General features: G+C 51.9%; 1 protein-coding gene across 1 annotated transcript in view; it reads left to right on the top strand.

Annotated features, from left to right (window-relative positions):
* The first annotated feature begins 248 nt into the window (after positions 1 to 248).
* The window catches only part of LOC122470125 (transmembrane protein 132B), a 367,793-nt gene continuing 348,401 nt past the window's right edge, over positions 249 to 19,640 (top strand). The window contains exon 1 of the mRNA XM_043557310.1: positions 249 to 558. Within this exon, the coding sequence (XP_043413245.1) occupies positions 492 to 558 (67 nt within the window). The 5' untranslated portion in view covers positions 249 to 491. The remainder of the gene's footprint in view (positions 559 to 19,640) is intronic.

Here is a 19,640-nt window from a genome sequence, read left to right as displayed (position 1 = left end):
CGCCCCGCCCTCCGCCCGGCGCTCGCCGCTCGCTCACTCTCTCGCGGGCTGCGGGGCGGCCGGCAGCTGGCGCGGGCAGAGGCGGCGGCGGCGGCGGCGGCGGCGGCGCCACGGCGATGGGACGGGCGCTGGGGCGCAGGAGCCGCGGCGGCGGCGGCGGCGGCGGCGGCGGCGGCGGCGGCGGGGCCCGCGCAACTCGGGCCAAGTGCTGGGCCGCCGGCGCGGGCGCGGGGCGCTGAGCCCCCCGCGGCCCCCAGCTCCCGGGCCGCGCACTGCCGAGCCCCGGAGAGCGCGCAGGGGCGAGCGGAGGAAGCGCCGCCAGCGCCGGCCGCCTGCGTCTGGGGAAGAGCGGCGCCCCGGGGGCGAGCCATGCCCGGCGCCCGAGCGTAGCCGCCGGGGGCTGCCCCCCACCCCCGCCCCCGGGAGCCGCGGGCCGGGCCGGGCGCGCGACAGGAGCAGCCCCGCGCCGCGCCCACCGCGCGCCGAGGACCATGCCGCCCCCGGGCCGGGCGCCGCCGCTCGGGCTCCTGCTGGCGCTGACTGCGCTCCGGTGCCCAGGTAACGCGTCCCCGGACCCCATCCCCGACCCCGGCCGCGGCGCACAAAGTTGGCTCCCGCGCGGGGCGGCCACCTCCTTCGCAAGTCCCCGGCAGCTCGCACCTCCCGGACTCGGGTCTGGGGAGACGCCGGGAACCCAGGGGTCCCCGGCACGTACCTCTCTGCCCGGCGCGAGAGCCCGCCAGCCTTCCGCGCCAGCTCCCCTGCGGATCCCTGCAGGGCGCACGGGGGCAACAGACCGGAGGCGCTCGGCGTCTCGAGGCGGGTGGGGGCGCGCCTCCAGGAATCTAGCCCCCCCCCCCCCCGCCACCCCGCCTGGTCCTGGTTTCCCCGGGGTTTCGCTGTGACGGGGCGTCGGTGGACCCCCTTCTCCCGGTCTCCTGCTGCCCGCGGACGACGCACGGCCGCGCGTTCCCAGGACACCTGCGGGGCCCCAGCCTTGAGGTCGTCTCGGTCGGCGCAGTCTGTCTGGCTCGTCCGCAGCCTCTCCCCGCTCCCCGCCGCACCCTCCCGCTTTTACACCCCACCCCCCCTTCCCCGAACATGTCCCCTCCCCGAGTGGCCTCCCCTTAGCCCAGGCGCAGCCTGCTGCTCGCTTTCTGGAGACGCGTGCTGCCCCAGCGCCCTGACCCCAAGGCGGCCGGGCAGCCCCGCGCGCGCAGGGCCGCCTGGAACGTGGTGATGCCCAGAGCCATTGCCTGGGTACCATGGAGCCGGGCTCCCTGCTGGCACCGGTGCAGCTGTCGCCAAAACCTAGTGAGTGGGAAAGGCAGAACAGTCATGTATTTTCTCTCTCTGCTGGAGTTTGGAACGCTTTTACCGCCTCGGCGTGGCTACATGTTGGTTCTAGAGGAAGGCCACCCTAAAATGCCAGTCCGTCCCCTCCCCTTCCCCCACCCCAAGCAGTAGAGACCGTCCTGAAGGCTCCGATGAACCCGGAACCGTCACGAGCAACCTGCGTGTGCATTTGGAGAGCTCGGTTCTCCTCCAGCCCTTTCAAAATCAGGACCCATGATTGGGGGAGCAGAGAGCGTTCTCTTTAGAGAAAAATTCTGCTCCTTTTCTTAACAAACAAACCGCACAGACACCCAGAATGCAGGAGAAAAATAGAACTTTAACTTTTCAGCTGCAACTGCCTCAGGGAGGTTGCATTTAGGAACAAACCTTGTACGCCAACTTAACGGGTGATGTATTTGCGCGGAAAAAGTAAACATTGTCTGCCTTCGAGATGCCCTGAAGTGACCCAGAATATTTCATAAAACCTTCCACTCGGAAAAAAACCTGGTGCCAGAGATCCCCATCGGCGTTCAGCTTTGGCTTCGCGTGTGGATGGGTCTTCCCTCTGCTGGGCTAATGAGCAGCTATACCGGCCGTGTCGCCTGCTCTCGGTGTCCTTCCGTGGTTCATAAGGGGGGGGGGGGCTGTTGCCAGGGTCAGGGCTGTTTCCTCTTAGCTGAAGCCCTCCCGGGGACCTGTTCCCCAAAGTGCAGTTCCCTGGACTTGAAAATTACAGTTTTGTCTCTATTTTGTTTCTCCACGGGGGTCAGCCTTTGCCTGGATGTGCTCGGAAGCCGGTGTTGGAAGTCTCTCAGAGAAGCTGCCTGCCTGTCGCTTGTAGGAGAACATGGAGAACCCCCCCCCCCGCCCCCCCTCCCATCCCCTAGCAACGGAAGAGCTTGTGCCTGGCTCTGGGAGGAGGCCGGGTCCTGGCAGGGAAGGTGTACCACCTCTGAAACCTGCTGTTGGCCCCGGCTCCTAGCCGTGCTGTCCCTGCCGCTCCCCGAGGGTCTCAGCTGGGCAATTCCTAATGCAGGTGCCATGAGGCAGAGGACCCCCCACCCCCACCCCCCCGTGCCATCGTCAGGTTCTTGGGAGCACATGTAAGTCTTTTCACCGGTCCCTACCAGGGACATAAAGAGAGACAGTTTGATAACTCTATATTTAGCACCAGTTAGGAGAGCTAGGAAAAAAACAAGGCTGCGATTCTTGAAAGATACTTAGCTGCCTACTGTCGGTTGAAAGGTTCAGAGGAATTAGCTACAGTTTCCTTCGGAGCTGGTTGGATCTTCTGGGTCATTTCTGGCATGATTTAGCGATCGCATGTGGCTGAGGTTTGGGAGAGGGGCTGGAAGGGTGCTGAGGGAAGGAAGGACGCCCTCTCCCCCGTCACACGCAGGGACTGTCTGCTCTGTGCCCCCCCCCGCCCCCCCCCCCCCCCCCCCGCGTGGGCAGCTGCCATGGTAAAGAGCGTGGTGGGCGTACTCAGCCTTGTAAGCGCTTAAACATATGGACCTGCACTTGGTAAGAGTCAGCACAAATCCCCCAGCTTGGCGACTAGGGGGCCCCCATTATTCAAGGCACTTTTGTGCGAGCTACGGCTTTGCAAATTAGCAGCGCTGTTACAGTCCCTGCTGGGGAAAATGGACGCGCCTTGCTTCATTGACCCATTGTGCTCAGGGTCTATAAAATTGGGGTGGGTGGAGAGCCCCCAACAGAGGGGCCTTGTGACTGGCAGTGACTTGTGTGTGTGTGTGGGGGGGGGTGGCTTTGGCCCCAAGGCGGAGATACTCTTCGCCCTGCCTGGCACCTTGGCTTGCAATGTGGTATATTTCTTTCTCATGACAATAGTGATCTGGGGGGGGGGGGGGCTTGCCTGTCTATGGTGTTGCTCTGCAGAGAAGTGTCGTCCGGAGGTGGTGGGGGTGGGATGCAACTGCTGTCACCTCCCCTGAGTGATTTAGTGGCGGTACGGTGGAGGTTCCCAGAGTAAATCATTTCAGCACCCCCCCCCCCCCCCCACTACCGGATGCGGGGGACTTGGGAGGCGGGAGGCTTCTGTGTGAGCTGCGGCAGTCACAGCCAACAATGAGCACAGTGATTGCCATGACCCAAGAGAGCAAAAGGAACCCCTCGCTTGTTGATGTGAAGTCCAGGAGGGTGGTCTCTGGGCTGGCGGAGCCCTTCCAGGGGCCTTGTTCCTGGATGAGCCCCCCCCCCCCCCCGGTTGTACGCGGCTGGGGGGCTCCTTTCTTCTCTCCTGGGTCTGACATCGAATGGGCACAGAGGCGGGACTTTCCCTTTGTTGCTGTGGGGTTGAGCAAATGCACGCGGCCCGTCCCCTTGGGGATGTGGAGGCACCCAGGCGCCATGGACGGCTTCGTGGGGAGCTTGGTCCCCCCAGGTCTTTCTTGGAGTAAGTGAGTGGTCTCGCAGAGCAAGAAGGCGTCTCGGAGCATCTGGCCCAACCGCCCCCTGTGCAGATGGGAAAAAGGAGACCCAGACCAGGGGAGGGGAGTGAATTGGTGTCAGGTCAGGCGCGTGGCTCACACAATTGTTCTTTGTAAAGAACGTCCCCCGGGGGTTTCTCACTGTGCTCAGGGGAGGCTTAGCCCTACTGGATGGGCCTTTGAGGGACTGTGGCTCCATTTAAGGAGCCCAAGGTCAGGAGAACGACAGCGGTTTGGTGATGCTCACAAAAGCAGTGAATCATCCCAGTGGTGCTGATGGGGACGGGGTGATAGAAGGGAGAGCTTCTGAAGGCGCTCCCCCCCCCCCCCCACCGTGTTGCAGGCCCCGGCCCAGGCCTTGCCTTGTGTGAACACAGTGGGAGAGACCCACCTCCCGCCAGGGAGGTGGGACACTCTCACTATTCACCGTTTATAGGTGAGGATATTGAGATCCAGAGATGCCAAGTAACTTGCCTGAGGCCACACAGCGTCAGATTGTAGCCCAGGTGCTGGTCTGTGCCTTACCTACCACCTGACGCAACCAGGTTCCCCCGCGCAGGCTCACACAGAGTGGTGTGGACGGGCCTCCGCGGGCCAAGCTGGGGGGTGGTGATCGAGCCCCGTCCAAGTGCCAGCCTCTGCTGGGGGCTTGCACTTCTGTCCTGCAACACATGCGTCTGTGAAGGGGGACTAAGGTTGCGAGCCGTAGGAATCGACCAGACTGGGGGGTCAACTCTGCAGGCGCCTGGGAATCCTTTATGTTTGGTGCCCTCGAGGGATTAGATGGTTACGTTCAAGGCCGAGACTTGGGCAGAGAGACTCCCCCTCTTTTCCCTTTGGTCTCCTGCCCTGGTCCTTCCATTTCAGTGAACCTGGGAGTCTGGAACAGCTCCGTAACTAACCCCGGTCGACAGCTGTCTGTGTGTTCTGAGCCCTTCGCGGATTTTGCTTCATTGACCCTCAACAACCCCATGGGGGTAAGGACTGGTACTTGTCCCATTTTACAGATGAGGAAACTGAGGCCGTGGCTTATGTGAGGTCACACAGAGGGAAGGGGGACGGATGTGAACCCACAGCGGGCCTGGTTCAGAGTCAGTGCTCTTGAAACTGTTACCTTCTGCGTGTTCCTGGCACCAGGGTTTGTGGGCGATGGATTGGATTTTGAGGCTCATTTGGGCCCAGGGGATTCAGGGATTTGGTTCTTTTTTGAGAAAATCGTTCTGGGAAGTGTTGGCAGCTCTAAAGCTGCCCCGCTCAGTCAGGAGCCCTGGGGTGTATCTGCAGGGAGGGTTTGGCGTTTTGGGTAACTGAGCCTGCGTGGAAATCCAGTGGAGGACGACTTCTGTCGCCCTTGTGGCACGTCTGGCCTGCAGACTTCCCTCGTTAGTTGCCAGCATTTAAAAAGTGGGACGTGTCAGTATCACGATCCAGGTTTCTGGCTTCTCTCAAGAAATTGGGAGATCTCGTCTAACCCTTGACTGCTCTGAGACTCAGTCTCCCCATCTGTAAAATGGGCCTTGTCTCAGTCCACTCGGGCTGCTGTAGCCAAAGACCCCAGGATGGGTGCTTTGTGAACAACAGACCTCTGTTTCTCGCAGTTCTGGAAACTGGGAAGTCCAAGACCAAGGCCCCGGCATGGCCACGTTCTGGTGAGAGCCCTCTTCTCCTCTCCCCGTGTTCTCGTGTGGTGGAAGGATGCGGGAGCCCGCGGCGGGCGCGGGGGGAGGGGGGTCTCTTCTATGAGGGCACCCACTCCACTCCTGAGGCTCCCCCATCGTGACCTCATCACCTCCCAAAGGCCCCACCTCCTGATATCACATCGGGGGTGCGGTTTCAACCTAGGAAGGCCAGATGGGCTCTTGGCTGTAACAGTCAAAGCTGTGAAGTGAAGGTTAACGGAGCCTTGGTGCTTACCGTGTGGCTACTCACTTCGGATTTCCCTGGATTCTTGGGCGGCTGCCCAGGGAGAGGTTAGGGGCTCAGATGTATCCCCGGTGGGGATACTAAGGTTCAGAGGAACGCAGGGACCCGATCAAGACAATGCAGATTGTGAGTGGCAGGGTGGGGGTCTCCTCCCCAACGAGCCTGACTCCTGTCTTTCCTGCCTCTACGGTGCCTACTTACCCTGGAGTTTTCTCTCATTTCCCAATCTCTCCGGCTTAGGTACCTGCGATCTCAGGGGCTTGCATTCTAGGACAGGTTCGTGTGATGGAGAGACAGGGAGCCAGCAAATTCACAAACAGGAAAGTCCTAGCCAGTAATTTGTGCCCCTCATGTTCAACACAAGGCTATGGGATGGGGAGTGACTGGGTGATCCAGGAAGACTTCCTGGAGGAGGTGGCAGTCATCTTGTCCAAAGACCTACATGATCAGAAGGAGCCCACCTGGAGAAGGGTGTTCCAGGCGGGAGTGGGAATACTTGCAAGGTGGTTTGCTCAGTGCCTGGCACACAGCAGGTGCTCACGGACCACTTGTTCATTCACTCGTTCGTTCATTCGTTCATTCATTCATTCAGCAAACATCTGTTCCTCAGCTCTAAGCTCTGGGGACACAGCATGGAACAAAGGAGACACATTCCCCATTCCGAGGACTGTCATTCGGGTGGCGCGAGACAGTAAGAAAACAACAGACAAACAAATACATAATTTAATGGCAGGCGGTGATAGGTGCCAAGGGGAGAGACAGAGCCGCCCTTGTCCCCTTTTCCCCATCCACACACTTGTTTTGCTACTTGAGTGCAGGATGGACCCGTGATGCCCGCTGCCTGCCAAGGGAAGGAGAGAAAAAAGCCTAGGTTCTTTGGACTTGAATTCCGACGTCCTCCCTTGCTTAAACCACCTGGGTCCGCAGTCAGGCTGCTCCGAACTCCCTTCCCTGACACCTGGCTCCTTACCTGATCAATACCCTCTCCTTACACTCCAGTCCCAAAATAGTTACATAAAAAATCAATAGAGTCCAATTTGATTTGCTGTATTTTATTACCGAGGGTGATGGAGTGTCTGGAGCCTCCTGGTGCTTCTGAGCGTGGTTGTTTTGCGGTGTTAACCTAAATTAACCCGTTGGGGGACCTAACTCATCGTGGCTGTGCTTTGGTGCCCAGAACGCAGCGCCCAGGAAGGGTGACTCAGTAAATAACGCACCTCTAACGTCTGCTCTGTGCTCGGAATGTCTCCCACCAGGGCTCCTAACGCACCGGACAAATGGACACATAAAAATAGCGCTGTGGCTGCAGCCAGCGCTCCCGGGGCCGACCCCGCGGGCTTGCTGCAGGGTCCTGTCGTTCCTTCCAGAACTCCGGAGCGGCAGGCTGGCTCTGCCTGGTCCCCCGGCTCTCGGATTCCGTGGCTTCCTTTGTTTGCCTGGTTCTCTTCGTGTTGTGTGCTGTCGACGTATTTATATCCTTGGCTCGGTATTTTCCCCTTCTGTGGTTGTGCCGTCCGCCGTGGCCGGTTCCCCCGGGGGAGCCGGGGGGCCAGATTGGGGGGGCTGGGGGGCGTCCGGGCACAGGGATGGGGGCTCTGCGGGAGATGAGGCTGGAGGGGGTGGCCAGGCGGGAGGGGACCCTGTCCTCGGGCCGAAATATGGGGCAGGGGCAGTGGAAGGGGAGGGGCACGGTGTGCGTGGAAAATGCCATTTCGCCAAATGAGTTTTCTGGGGTGGCGGTGACTCGGAACTTTTCCAGGCCAGCGGGGAGCCTCTGGCTGCCTTTGGGCCATAACTGGCCTGCGGACTCGTCTCGTTCGTTGCCAGCGTTTAAAAAGTAGCAGATGTCAGTATCCAGGTTTCTGGCTCCTCGCAAGAAATCGGGAGGTCCGGGACCCCCGTCTAGCTCCTTGAGCTCTCTGAGACTCTGTTTCCCCACGTGTGAAACAGGTCTCCATCCCCCCTCCTGCCGATTTCCTTCCTGGAAACTCCACCCCAGTCTGCTTCCTTCCTCCTTGCCTGCCTTTGCTTATTCTAACACATTTTTCTTGTGCGCCTGTGCTGCGATGGCACTGTTCTCAGAGCTGGTGACACAGCAAGGACAAGACAGACAAAGGTCCCCGTCCTCGTGGGATCAGCGTTAAGGTGGAGACAGACAAATCCTGAAGTAAACAAATAATCGAAATGCAGTTTCTTAAATGGTAGTGAGTGCTACAGAGAAGCACGGAACAGGGCAGCAGAGAGGGAGCGTCGGGAAGGGGTGTTTTGCAGTTTTGTTTTATCTTAGTTTTTCAAATATTTTTTCTTTATTAAGTAATCTCTACACCCAGCGTGGGGCTCGAACTCACAGCCCCGAGATCAAGAGTCTCACGCTCCATCAACAGCCAGCCAGGCGCCCCTGCAATTCTCAATAGCAGCATCTGGAAAGGTGACATTTGAGCAAAGACCTGAGCAAGTAAGGGAATAAGCTATTCGGTGGTTTTCTTGCGGAAGGGTGTTCCGAGCAGAGGGAACAGCCAGTGCAAAGGCCCTGAGGTGCTAAGGACTGTTTCCTCTGCATGAGGAGGCAGCTGGTCCAGGTTTGACAGAAGAGGGCTGTGCTCTGACTCCTAGGAGCAGCAGGGAGAGCTGAGAAGGTCTACTGCACTAGTCCGGGCTTGGATCACGAGTGGTGGCTGTAGACGAGGTCGGAAGTGGGATTCGGGTGCAGTTGGAAAGTTACGCCGCAGGACCGGCTGACTGATAGATTCGTTCGGTAAATATTTACTGGGTGCCGACTCCATGCGTAACACTGTTCTTGGAACTGGGGCCAAATCAGTATTTGTCAGCGATGAAATTAACAAACAGAACTTACATCTGTGGGTTGGGCCTTTGCCTTTTGTGAGTTCTTCCCCGACGGCCCCGGGGAAGAAGGTTGGGGTGGACGACCCCGTGTTCCTGCACGTGTGAGATGATGCACACGACTGGCGAGAATACAGTTAAGGGGATCCGAGGACGACCCTGGATGCAAAATGCTTACAGCACAGTTTTACTGAACGCTCAGTAAATGGCGGCAGTTATTAAGAACGCCGTTAGGACAGTTGGTGGAGGTTGGATTTGACCTATGATCTATCAGAGCCACTTTGGTGTTCATCTTTCCTGCTGGAACCAGCAACATTAAAAGAAAAAAAGTTTCCTTCTGGCACAGTTTATTGTCCGTGGCCAGTATGGGTACACTCGCTTTACCTGGTGATGTGTAGGTGAAACGTGTGTCAGTCAAATTCTGTCTTCTTCATCAACGTCCGCTGCAGTTTGGAGATGTGTTGAAGCTCGATCCGACCCCGGGCTGGCTTTGGCTCCTGGCAGGTTGCTGGCTGGTTTCTGCAGCCCTTAAAGCGGCATCGCCAAACTATGGCCCGTGGGCTAAATCTGGCCCTCCACTTGTGTTTGTAAATAAAGTTTTATTACAACAGGGCTGCGTCCATTTGTTTACCTACTGCTCGTGGCTGCTTTCTCACGACAGTGAGAATTGAGTGCTGTCAGAGATCATCTTGCCTGCAAAGCTGAAATCAACGATGCACCACCTAGTCCTTTTGCAGACAAAGCTTGCCTTAAATGAAGGTCAAGCAGGGAACGCTCCGTAAGTGTGTGTTAATAGCACACATTTGTGGTCAAGAACAAGTATCCCTTCGTCATGTCAGGGAAATTGTCCAGCTCATCTGAACGAGAAGAGTTGTGGGTATGGTATCTCTTGGCTGGAAAAAACGACACAAAACATATTGATTGAAAATTGCCATCAATTCAGTGATGCTTTTGAACGAGTGGGTTTGGGTAATTACAGTAGCATTTATGTAACATTTTAAAAATAGTAGCACATGTGTGTGCAAGATATTTTTACTCTGTAGACAAAGCTGGGTAGCTTACAGCTCAGGAGACCCTTGTAGGGATGCTGTTGGAGATAGCCAGGATTAAAGGAGCCCACTGGTTAATTATTTTATACTTGGAATGGTGCTGATCAGTGGATCTCTTTTGTGGCCTTGTGTTTTTTCTTTTTGGGTTGTAAAAAAAAAATTTTTTTTTTTTTAACGTTTATTCATTTTTTGAGAGGCAGACAGGGAGTGAGTGGGGGAGGGGCAGAGAGAGAGAGAGGGAGGCATAGAATCCGATGCAAGCTCTAGGCTCTGAACTGATGGCACAGAGCCCGACACGGGGCTCGAACTCAGGGATCATGAGATCATGACCTGAGCCGAAGTCAGAAGTTCATCTTTAAAACAGTCCAAAAGGGGGCGCCTGGATGGCTCAGTCGGTTGGGCGTCCGACTTCGGCTCAGGTCATGATCTCACGGTCTGTGAATTCGAGCCCCGTGTCGGGCTCTGTGCTGACAGCTCAGAGCCCAGAGCCTGCTTCGGATTCTGTGTCTCCCTCTCTCTCTATCCCTCCCACACTCACGCTCCGTTTCTCTCTGCCTCTCAAAAATAAATAAACGTTAACAAAAATTAAAACAAAAAGATGAACATAACCTTCTGTATATTTACTTGTGACACTCAGGTCCGTGATGCATTAAGTTTTCAATGCTAAGATTTTGAGTTCACTTACGGAGATGAATGTGCCAAATGCAGCGCAGCGTGTATGTCCCTATAGTCGTCTGGATTCTTATCATCGCAAGGGACAAAACTGGGCATTTGCTGGACTCTGGAGCTAGGAAGTTCAAGGAAGCAACGCCTTCAGGCGTGGCTAGATCCAGGTGCTTGACACTCCCAATGAGTGAGCGCTTCTGCTCTCTCACTCTGTCTCTTGGTTCTCTTTCCCTCTGTGTTCATTTAATTCTCAGACAGCCTTTCTCCACCTGATGGCAAATCTGGCCACCGTCAGCCCCAGGCTTTCCTCCAAAATCGCTTGTCTCTTCTCTCATTGTACCAGCAAGGACCCCTGCACTCACTTGCATCACGTACGGAGCCCTCACCCAGGCTGTGACTGTGGATGGAATCCTTTATGTGATGAGCCACACTTAAGGCAGAAGCTCGTCTCTGGAGTTGGAATTGGAAGCACGTTGCCAGAGAGAGACAGGAGATGATTTCCCCAAGGAGAATCCCGGTGCTCCCACCGGGAAGAAGAAGGAATTGCCTCAGCAGCCTACCAAGCAAGGGAGGTGGGTGGGGAGAAGCCTCCCAGGCCGGGAGAGCCCTCACCTGTGGGCTGAGACCTCTGGTGCCGGTCCCGCAGGGAGCCGAACACTCCCTGGCATCCTGTGCGTGCCCTTGGCCGCCGCTGGAACCGCTGGGCTGTGTCCTTGTGATTTCAGGCCGGTGATTTCACACGTCTTCCGGTTGCTTTGATCGAAAACACGGAACATTTGGGGTGCGCTCTGCGCATAGCTCTGAAGAGAGAAGCGGGTCTCTGACCCAGCCATCCCACTTCTGGGCCACCAGTGGTTTTCGAAGTGAGAGCACCACCGTACAAGGTTGTAGGTTCGGGGGCGTTTATAGCAGCGTCTTCGCTAGCGGCAAAAAAGAGAACCGAGCGGCCCGACTGCCCCATCGGTAAAGTAGCTCTTGACTGCGTGGTATTTCCACGCGCACGACCGTGTAACTGTTAAAGAGAGCAGCTTGGACGTATATTCTCTTCCCCTGGAAGGATGACGTGGGCTCGCCAAGAGAGAAGAGTGAGTTGCGTGGTAACTTACGCTGTGCGATGCCATTTCAATAACAACCGTGAACCTGGGGCGCCTGGGGGGCTCAGTCGGTTTGGCGTCCGACTTCGGCTCGGGTAGCGATCTCGTGGCTCGTGAGTTTGAGCCCCGCATCGGGCTCTGTGCTGACAGCTCGGAGCCTGGAGCCTGCTTGGGATTCTGTGTCTCCCTCTCTTTCTGCCCCTCCCCGCTCTCTCTCTCTCTCTCTCAAAAATAAAAAGAAACATTAAAACAACAGCAACAATGAACGAAAAGTCCCCTCTGTGTATAAAATAGTACTTACATGGTGCTTTCTACATGCCAGTCACAACTTTAAGTAATTTGCGTGTGTCAGCTCACCTAATACTTACGAGTCTGGGTGTGTGGGTGTTATTACTATACCCCTTTTAAAGAAAGGAACATCGAGGCACTGAGAGGTTAACCAGAGTTACATGACCTGAATGAAGGAGTGAAGGGGGTGGGGTGGTGGGTGGTGGGAAAGGAGGGGGCAGGAAAGGCAGGACATCTGGAATGTTCGAGGTATTTTAGCCACACCAATGCAGAGTTTTATGTAGAGAGCCCCACTCTTTCCTGTAGGGTTTCTGGGGCCCTGTTGGGGCTGGTGAGAGTGCCTTAGTGGGGATCCTCTGAATTTGCTGCTGGGCTTTTCTGGTGCCGGGGCTGTGGTGCATGGAACTCGGGTCACCCGGGACGGAAGCTGCTTTGTGGTTCACTGGGGGAAGGGAATCCTGGCTGTGTGGTGTGATGGGCGTCTGTGGAGAATGGGTTCATCACTGAGTAGCACACCCTTACGAGGCGGTGGCTTAAAAAGTAGGAGATTGTTTCTGTCCCAAATCAGATTCTGGTGCTCTGTACTTCAGGACTGTAGGCTGGCTCTGTTCCGTGGAGTCCTCATGGCCCTTTGCTCCCTTCTGCCATTTCCAGTTTGTGGTCTTTGTCCTCATGGCCCAAGATGGCAGCTGTGGGTACAGCAATTTCATCTCCATTCCAGGCACGAGTATGGGGGTGCAGACAAAGAGAGGGTAAAGGATCAGTTGTCTTTTGTGGAAGAGTCCTGGTCGTCCCACGATGCCTCCACTTGTGTCCCATTGGCTGTGACTAAATCACATGGCCCCATCTCGCTGCGAGAGAATCTGGGAAGTCTTCATTTTAGATCGCCAAAAATCAAGAGTTCTGTTACTGTGGAAGGACAGAATGGATGCCAGGGGAATAATTAGTAGTTGGTGATAAATACCTTAGCAGGGATAACACAGTGTTTGGAGAGAAGGCATGAAGCATCAGGATCCTTTATAATCGTGTGTGTGTGTGTGTGTGTGTGTGTGTGTGTGTGTGAGAGAGAGAGAGAGAGAGAGGGAGAGAGAGAGAGAGAGAGATTGATTTTATTCTGCCTCTTAAGGGGGGGCCTGGGAGACATAGTTTTTCTGGGTGCCAGGAGGAAAAGAAAGCAGTTTGATGAGTGTGTAACACCATCTCTGTCAAAGGTATAAATATGGCTTGAAGAAATATTACGGATAAATCTGAAGTGTCTTTTGAACAATTTCATATCCTCCCCAAAGGTGACCATCCATATCAGTTTGCTGTGTATTTTTCCTGTAGGAAATACACACACACACACACACACACACACACACACACACACACTTAAATGTTTATTTATTTTGAGAGAGAGAGGGAGAAAGAATACACACGCGTCGGGGAGGGGCAGAGAGAGATGGGAGAGAATCCCCAAGCAGAGCCCCGACGTGGCTCAATCCCACGAACTGTGAGCTGAAATCAAGAGTCAGATTCACAACCGACTGAGCTACCCAGGCACCCCAGAAATAAATATGTTATAACATAGTTTTAAGTTTGTTTTGAAAACATACTTCTGGGGCGCCTGGGTGGCTCAGTCGGTTAAGCATCCAACTTTGGCTCGGGTCATGATCTCGCGGTTTGTGAGTTTGAGCCCCGCATCAGGCTGTCTGCTATCAGCACGGAGCCTGCTTCAGATCCTCTGTCTCCCTCTCTCTCTGCCCCTGCCCCCTCCCAAAATAAATAAACATTAAAAAATTTTAAAAACATCTACTTCTTTGTCTCTTCCCCAATATTGACCTGCATATAGAACTATTTTTTTGAATTGTTGCACAGTAGTCCATGGTATAGAAATATCAAGGAGTATTTGGTGATTTCCCGCTGCCTCATGAAATGGGGATTCTCCAAACACAGAAAAGGGGGTCAGAAAGTAGGCGTTCACCCACCAGGAACAACACTGTGCAGTGATCAGCACCCAATCAGGATCTGCAGACATTCAAACAAAGCCAGGGTGGGACTGGGGGAGAGCAGACAAAAGAGCTGACACCTGAGGAAGTGGAGTTAACACAGCAATGGGGACGGTGGGGGACTGGTTGTTGGAGACCTGCCGAAGCTTCCCAGCGTCCTGTTCCCAGTGGCTCCCACTGTGGGTGATTCCCGAGGACTTGGATTGCCAGCCCATCTACTCACGGCACTTCTCCAGGTCCTGGGAGCTTCAGTCTCGGAAGAGGGACGTCCTCCCGTTCTCTGGTGTCTGCCTCTGCGGCCCGTGATGCAGAGCCATTTGTCTCTAATGGGAAAGGCTCTTGAGAAAGCCCCATGGATTTATGATGAGATTTTTATTTCCTTACGATATCTTCTTCTCTTTCCACCCACCACCCCCTACGCCCAGGCCGTTGAAGTGTTTTTCTCTTAAGTTTATGGGCTGAGCTGTTGGGAGGGTCTGCGTGTTTCAGGAGGAAAGGTATCGGGGGAGGAGGTGTCAGCCTTGCTGTTCGCACCAGCCTCACTCACGCAAGCTCTGAAGTGGCCTCGTCTTCCCACTGGACCAATTTGCCTGTCAGCTCAGATCGTTTTGGGAGGGCGACTGCATTCTGCTTCTCTGTCACCGTGGCATAGGGACACCATGAGGGAGGAAGGTGCTGGGATTCTTTTCCCAATATTTCCCGTCCCTCGAGGGTCCCTCCCTCCTCTCGTTCGGCATCTCGCTTTGTGAGTTTTTAATACGTGTTCGAATCAGGGGGTGGACGTGTATCATGTCTTTCACTGCTTAGTTATGTACCGTTTGCGGCTTCCCCAGCTGCTTTCTTCTTGCTAACCGTTTCAAAGTACCTCACTGAAACTTAGGGCATGAGCTCACGCAGACTCACTGCCTGGGTTTGAATCCCAGCCCCGCCACTTGATAGCTCTGTGACCTTGGGTTGGTTGCTTAGCCTCTCTGTGCTATATAACATTCTCTTCCGTGAAATGGGAGGCAGGGGCTCCTACTCCTTATGCTGCTGTGAAGACGAAGAGAGATGTTGCGTAAGAACTCAACACAGTGCTTGAATTCCCAGGATTCCTTAACGAATGTTCGCACGGCTTTACTTGTCTCTCCATTTACTGAATGTTTAATTGAACACCTACTATGTGCTCTGGTGCTCCTTTTTGTGGTTTGGCTCATCTCTGCTCCCGACATCATTTCATCTCCGAATCCTGTCGCGTGAGAGTGGTGGTCTGCTATCTTTGCCTTCCTCGGAGAATAACACCCATCTTTTTAAAATTTATTTTGAAAAATTAAGATGTAATTGGCAAACAATATTATATTAGTTTCAGGTGTACAGCATAGCGATTCCTTATTTATATACATCATGAAACGATCGCCATGACCGCTGCAGTTACCATCTGTCACCGTGCAAAGTTTTCACAACATTATCGACTGTCTTCTCTGTGCTGTGTATGGTGTACATGTGTCTTATTTATTTTATAGGGGATTGTACCTCGTAATGCCCTTCACCTATTTGGTCCACCCTCTGTCCCTCTCCCCTCTGGCCACCATCAGTTTGTTCTCTGTATCTGTGAGCCTGTTTCTGTTTTGTTTGTTTGTTTCCTTTTTTTAAATTCCACGTAGAAGTGAAGATTCCGCAGATGGGTGAAATCGTATGGTGTTGGTCTTTGACTTATTTCACTTAGCACAGCACCTCTTAGCCCCACCCATGTTGCTGTAAGTGGTAAGATTTCACTCTGATTGTCGAGTAATATTCCACTGTGTGTGTGTGTGTGTGTGTGTGTGTGTGTGCATACCACATCCATCTATTCATCTATCAATGGACCCTTAAGTTGCTTCCACACCTTGGCTATCGTAAATAATGCTACAGTGAACGTAGGGGCGCATATATATCTTTTCCAATTAGTGTTTTTGTTTTCTTTGGATAAATACCCAGAAGTGGGATTGCTGGATCATATGGTATTTCTATTTTTAATTTTCAGAGGACCCTCTGTACTGTTTCTAACAGTGGCCTCCACCCATTTACATTACAGCCAGCCGTGCATGGGGGTTTCCTTTCCTCCACGTCCTCGCCAACATGTCATTATTTCTTGTCTTTCTGATAGTAGCCATGCTGACAGGTGGGAGTTGATATCTCATTGTGGTTTTTACTTGAATTTATTTGATGATGAATGATGTTGAGCATCTTCTTGTGTGTCTACTGGCCATCTGTATGTCTTCTTTGGAGAAACATCGATTCAGGTCCTCTGCCCATTTTGAAATCGGATCTTTGGTTTTTTGATACCGAGTGGTAGGAGTTCTTTATATGTTCTGGATGTTAACCCCTTAGCGTATATGTCATTTGCAAATATCTTATCTCATCCAGTAGATTGCCATTTCATGTTGTTGGTGGTTTCCTTTGCTGTGCAGAGGCTTTGTATATTGGTGTAACCTCAGGAGTTTATTTTTGCTTTAGTTATCCGTGCCTGAGGAGACAGATCTAAAAAATTATTGCTAAGACCAGTACCAAAGAGCTTACCACCTATGTTTTCTTCTAGGATTTTTATGGTGTCAGGTCGTATCTTTAAGTCTTTAATCCACGTTGAATATCCTTGATGTAAGGAAGTGGTCCACTTTCATTCAGATGCGTGTAGCTGTCTAGTTTTACAGCACCATTTATGGAAAGGACTGTCTTTTCCCCATTGTATGTTCTTGCCTCCTTTGCTATAGATTAAGTGACCGTATAAGTGTGGGTTTGTTTCTGGGATCTCTGCTCTGTTCCATTGATCTATATGTCTGTTTTTTTTTTTTAATTTTTTTTTTTTCAACGTTTATTTATTTTGGGGACAGAGAGAGACGGAGCATGAACGGGGGAGGGGCAGAGAGAGAGGGAGACACAGAATCCGAAACAGGCTCCAGGCTCTGAGCCATCAGCCCTGAGCCTGACGCGGGGCTCGAACTCACGGACGGCGAGATCGTGACCTGGCTGAAGTCGGACGCTTAACCGACTGCGCCACCCAGGCGCCCCTCTATATGTCTGTTTTGGGGCCAGTTCCGTACTGTTTTGATTACTATAATTTTGAAGCATAGCGTGAACTCTGGGAACATGATACCCCCGACTTTGTTCTAATTTCTCAAGATTGCTTTGGTTATTTGGGGTCTTTAGAGGTTCCATACAAATTTTAGGATTATTTGTTCTAGTTCTATGAAAAATACCAGTGGTATTTTGATAGAGATTTCCTTGAATCTGTAGGTTGCTTTGGGTACTATGGACATTTTGACGCTATTTATTCTTTTTTTTTTTTAATTTTTTAACGTTTATTTATTACTGAGAGACAGAGAGAGAGCACGAGCATGGGAGGGGCAGAGAGAAGAGGAGACACAGAATCTGAAGCAGGCTCCAGGCTCCGAGCTGTCAGCACAGAGCCCAACGCGGGGCTCGAACTCTCAAACAGCTAGATCATGACCTGAGCCGAAGTTGGACGCTTAACCGACTGAGCCACCCATGCACCCTGACGCTATTTATTCTTCTAAATCACGAGCACAGTGTATCTTTCTGTTTATTTGTGTTGTCTTCGATTTCTTTCATCAATGTCATATCTAGTTTTCAGAGCACAGATCTGTCACCTCCTTGGTTAAATTTATTCCTAGGTGTTTTATTCTTTTTGATGCAGTTGTAAATTTTATCTTAAAATTTCTCTTTCTGACAGTTCACTATTTGTGTGTAGAAACGCAACACATTTCTGTATACTAAGTTTGTATCTTGCAACTTTATTGAATTCACACTTATTCTAATCGTTGTTCGGTGGGGTCTTTTGGGTTTTCTATTTATTGTACCGTGTCATCCGCAGATAGTGGCAGTTTATTTCTTCCTTTCCAATTTGGATCCCTTTTATTTCTTTTTCTTGCCTAATTGCTGTGGCGGGGACTTCTACGACTACGTTGAGTGAAAGTGGGAGGAGTGGAGATCCTTGTCTTGTTCCAGATTTTATAGGAAAAATGTTCAGCTTTTCACTGTTGAGTAAGATGTTAGCTCTGGGTTTGTCATATATGGCCTCTATTATGTTGAGGTATGTGTGTTTCCTCTGCACTGAGTTTGTTGAGAGTTTTATCACAAATAGATGTTGAACCTTGTCAGATGCTTTTTCTGCATCTGTTGAGATGATCATATGATTTTTTAAAATGTTTTATTTATTTTTGAGAGAGTACAAGTGGGGGAGGGGCAGTGAGAGGGGGACAAGGATCTGAAGTGGGCTTTGTGCTAACAGCAGCTAGCCCGATGTGGGACTTGAACTCACAAACCGCGAGATCATGACCTGAGCCAAAGTCGTCGCCGCTCAACTGACTGAGCCACCCAGGTACCCCTAATCATATGATTTTTATCCTTTGTTTTGTTAATGTGGTGTATTATATGTTGATTGATTTGCAGATGTTAAACCAACCTCATATCCCTGCAATATATCCCAGTTGATCATGGTGTATGATCTTTTTAATGTCTTGTTGAATTTGGTTTGCTAATACTTTGGTGAGGATTTTTGCATCTATGTTCATCGGAGATACTGACCTGTAATTTTCTTTCTTTCTTTCTTTCTTTTTTTTTTTTTTTGTGGTGTCTTTGTCTGGTTTTAGTATCAGGGTAATGCTAGCCTTGTAGAACGAATCTGGAAGCATTCATATGCCTTCAATTTTGTTTAGAGTAACTTGAGAAGGATAGGTATTAACTATTCTTTAAATGTTTGGTAGACTGGAAAACCAATCAAGACAAACCCAAAGCGGAAACAGACCCGTAAATACAGGGAACAAACTGATAGTTGCTAGAGGGGAGGAGGGCTGGGGGGATGAGCAAAATGGGTGAGGGGAAGTGGCAGGTACAGGCTCCTGGCTGTGGAATGAATAAGTCACAGGGGTGAAAGGTACAACATAGGAAATAGAGTTAATAGTATCGTGATAGCATTGTATGGTGACAGATGGTTACTCTTGCGAGTATAGCATAATGTATAGACGTGTTGAATTTCTAGGTTGTGCAACCTGAAGCTAATGTCACACTGTGCCAACTGTATTTCAATAAAAATAAGTAAGTAAGTAAGTAAGTAAATATTTGGTAGAATTTACCTGTGAAGCTATCTTGTCCTGGACTTCTGTTTGTTTGGAGTTTTGTTTTTTTTAATTAAATTAAATAATTAAATTAAATTAAATTTAACTTAATTTAACTCAGTTCAAGTCATTTTTATTTTATTTTATTTTAATTTTTTTTAATGTTTATTTATTTTTGAGAGAGAGTATGAACATGAGCGGGAGAGGTGCAGAGAGAGAGGGGGACAGAGGACAGAAGCGGGCTCTGTGCTGAGAGCAGAGAGCCCGATGCGGGACCTGAACTCAAGAACCGTGAGACTGTGACCTGAGCTGAAGTTGGATGTTTAACTGATTGAGGCACCCATGTGCCCCACGGGGAGTTTTATTTTAATTGCCGATTTAATTTCATTGCTAGTAATCAGTCTGTTCAGATATTCTATTTCTGTACATGACTTAATCTCGGAAGATTGTATGCTTTTGAGGAATGTATCCATTTTTCTAGGTTGTCCAATTTGTTAGAACACCCTGGTTTTCATTTGGGAAAAACTATGGCTTCCCTGCTTTGAGGCCATGTGGTTTGGATCCTGCCAATTTCCTCCTCCTCCTTCAGGGGCTGGCTTCTGACTTTCTGACCCATCAGAGCATCTCAGCAAGGCCTCATGGATTGGATCACGCTTGGGCACATGACCCAAGCTGGGCCAATGAGGGCTGGCCCTGGGATGTTTGTTGCAAACATCGGGTAAGAGGTCCTTCTTTTCTGCTGCAGTTGCTAAGCTCGTAGGAGGTGAGCCTGGCGGTATCGGTTAGTATTGCTGTGTAACAAATTATCGTAAGCTAATGGTTCAAAACAATACACCTTTATTATTGGTCAGGGACCTGCGCGTGGGGTCTCTTCTGCCTCCAGATCTGTCGCAAGGCTGCAGGTAAGATGTTG

The sequence above is a fragment of the Prionailurus bengalensis genome, chromosome D3, assembly GCF_016509475.1.
Source record: "Prionailurus bengalensis isolate Pbe53 chromosome D3, Fcat_Pben_1.1_paternal_pri, whole genome shotgun sequence".
NCBI classification, from domain to species: Eukaryota; Metazoa; Chordata; class Mammalia; order Carnivora; family Felidae; genus Prionailurus; species Prionailurus bengalensis.
Note: the sequence above shows the minus strand (reverse complement) of the source record. Positions and strands in the feature narration are given on the sequence as shown.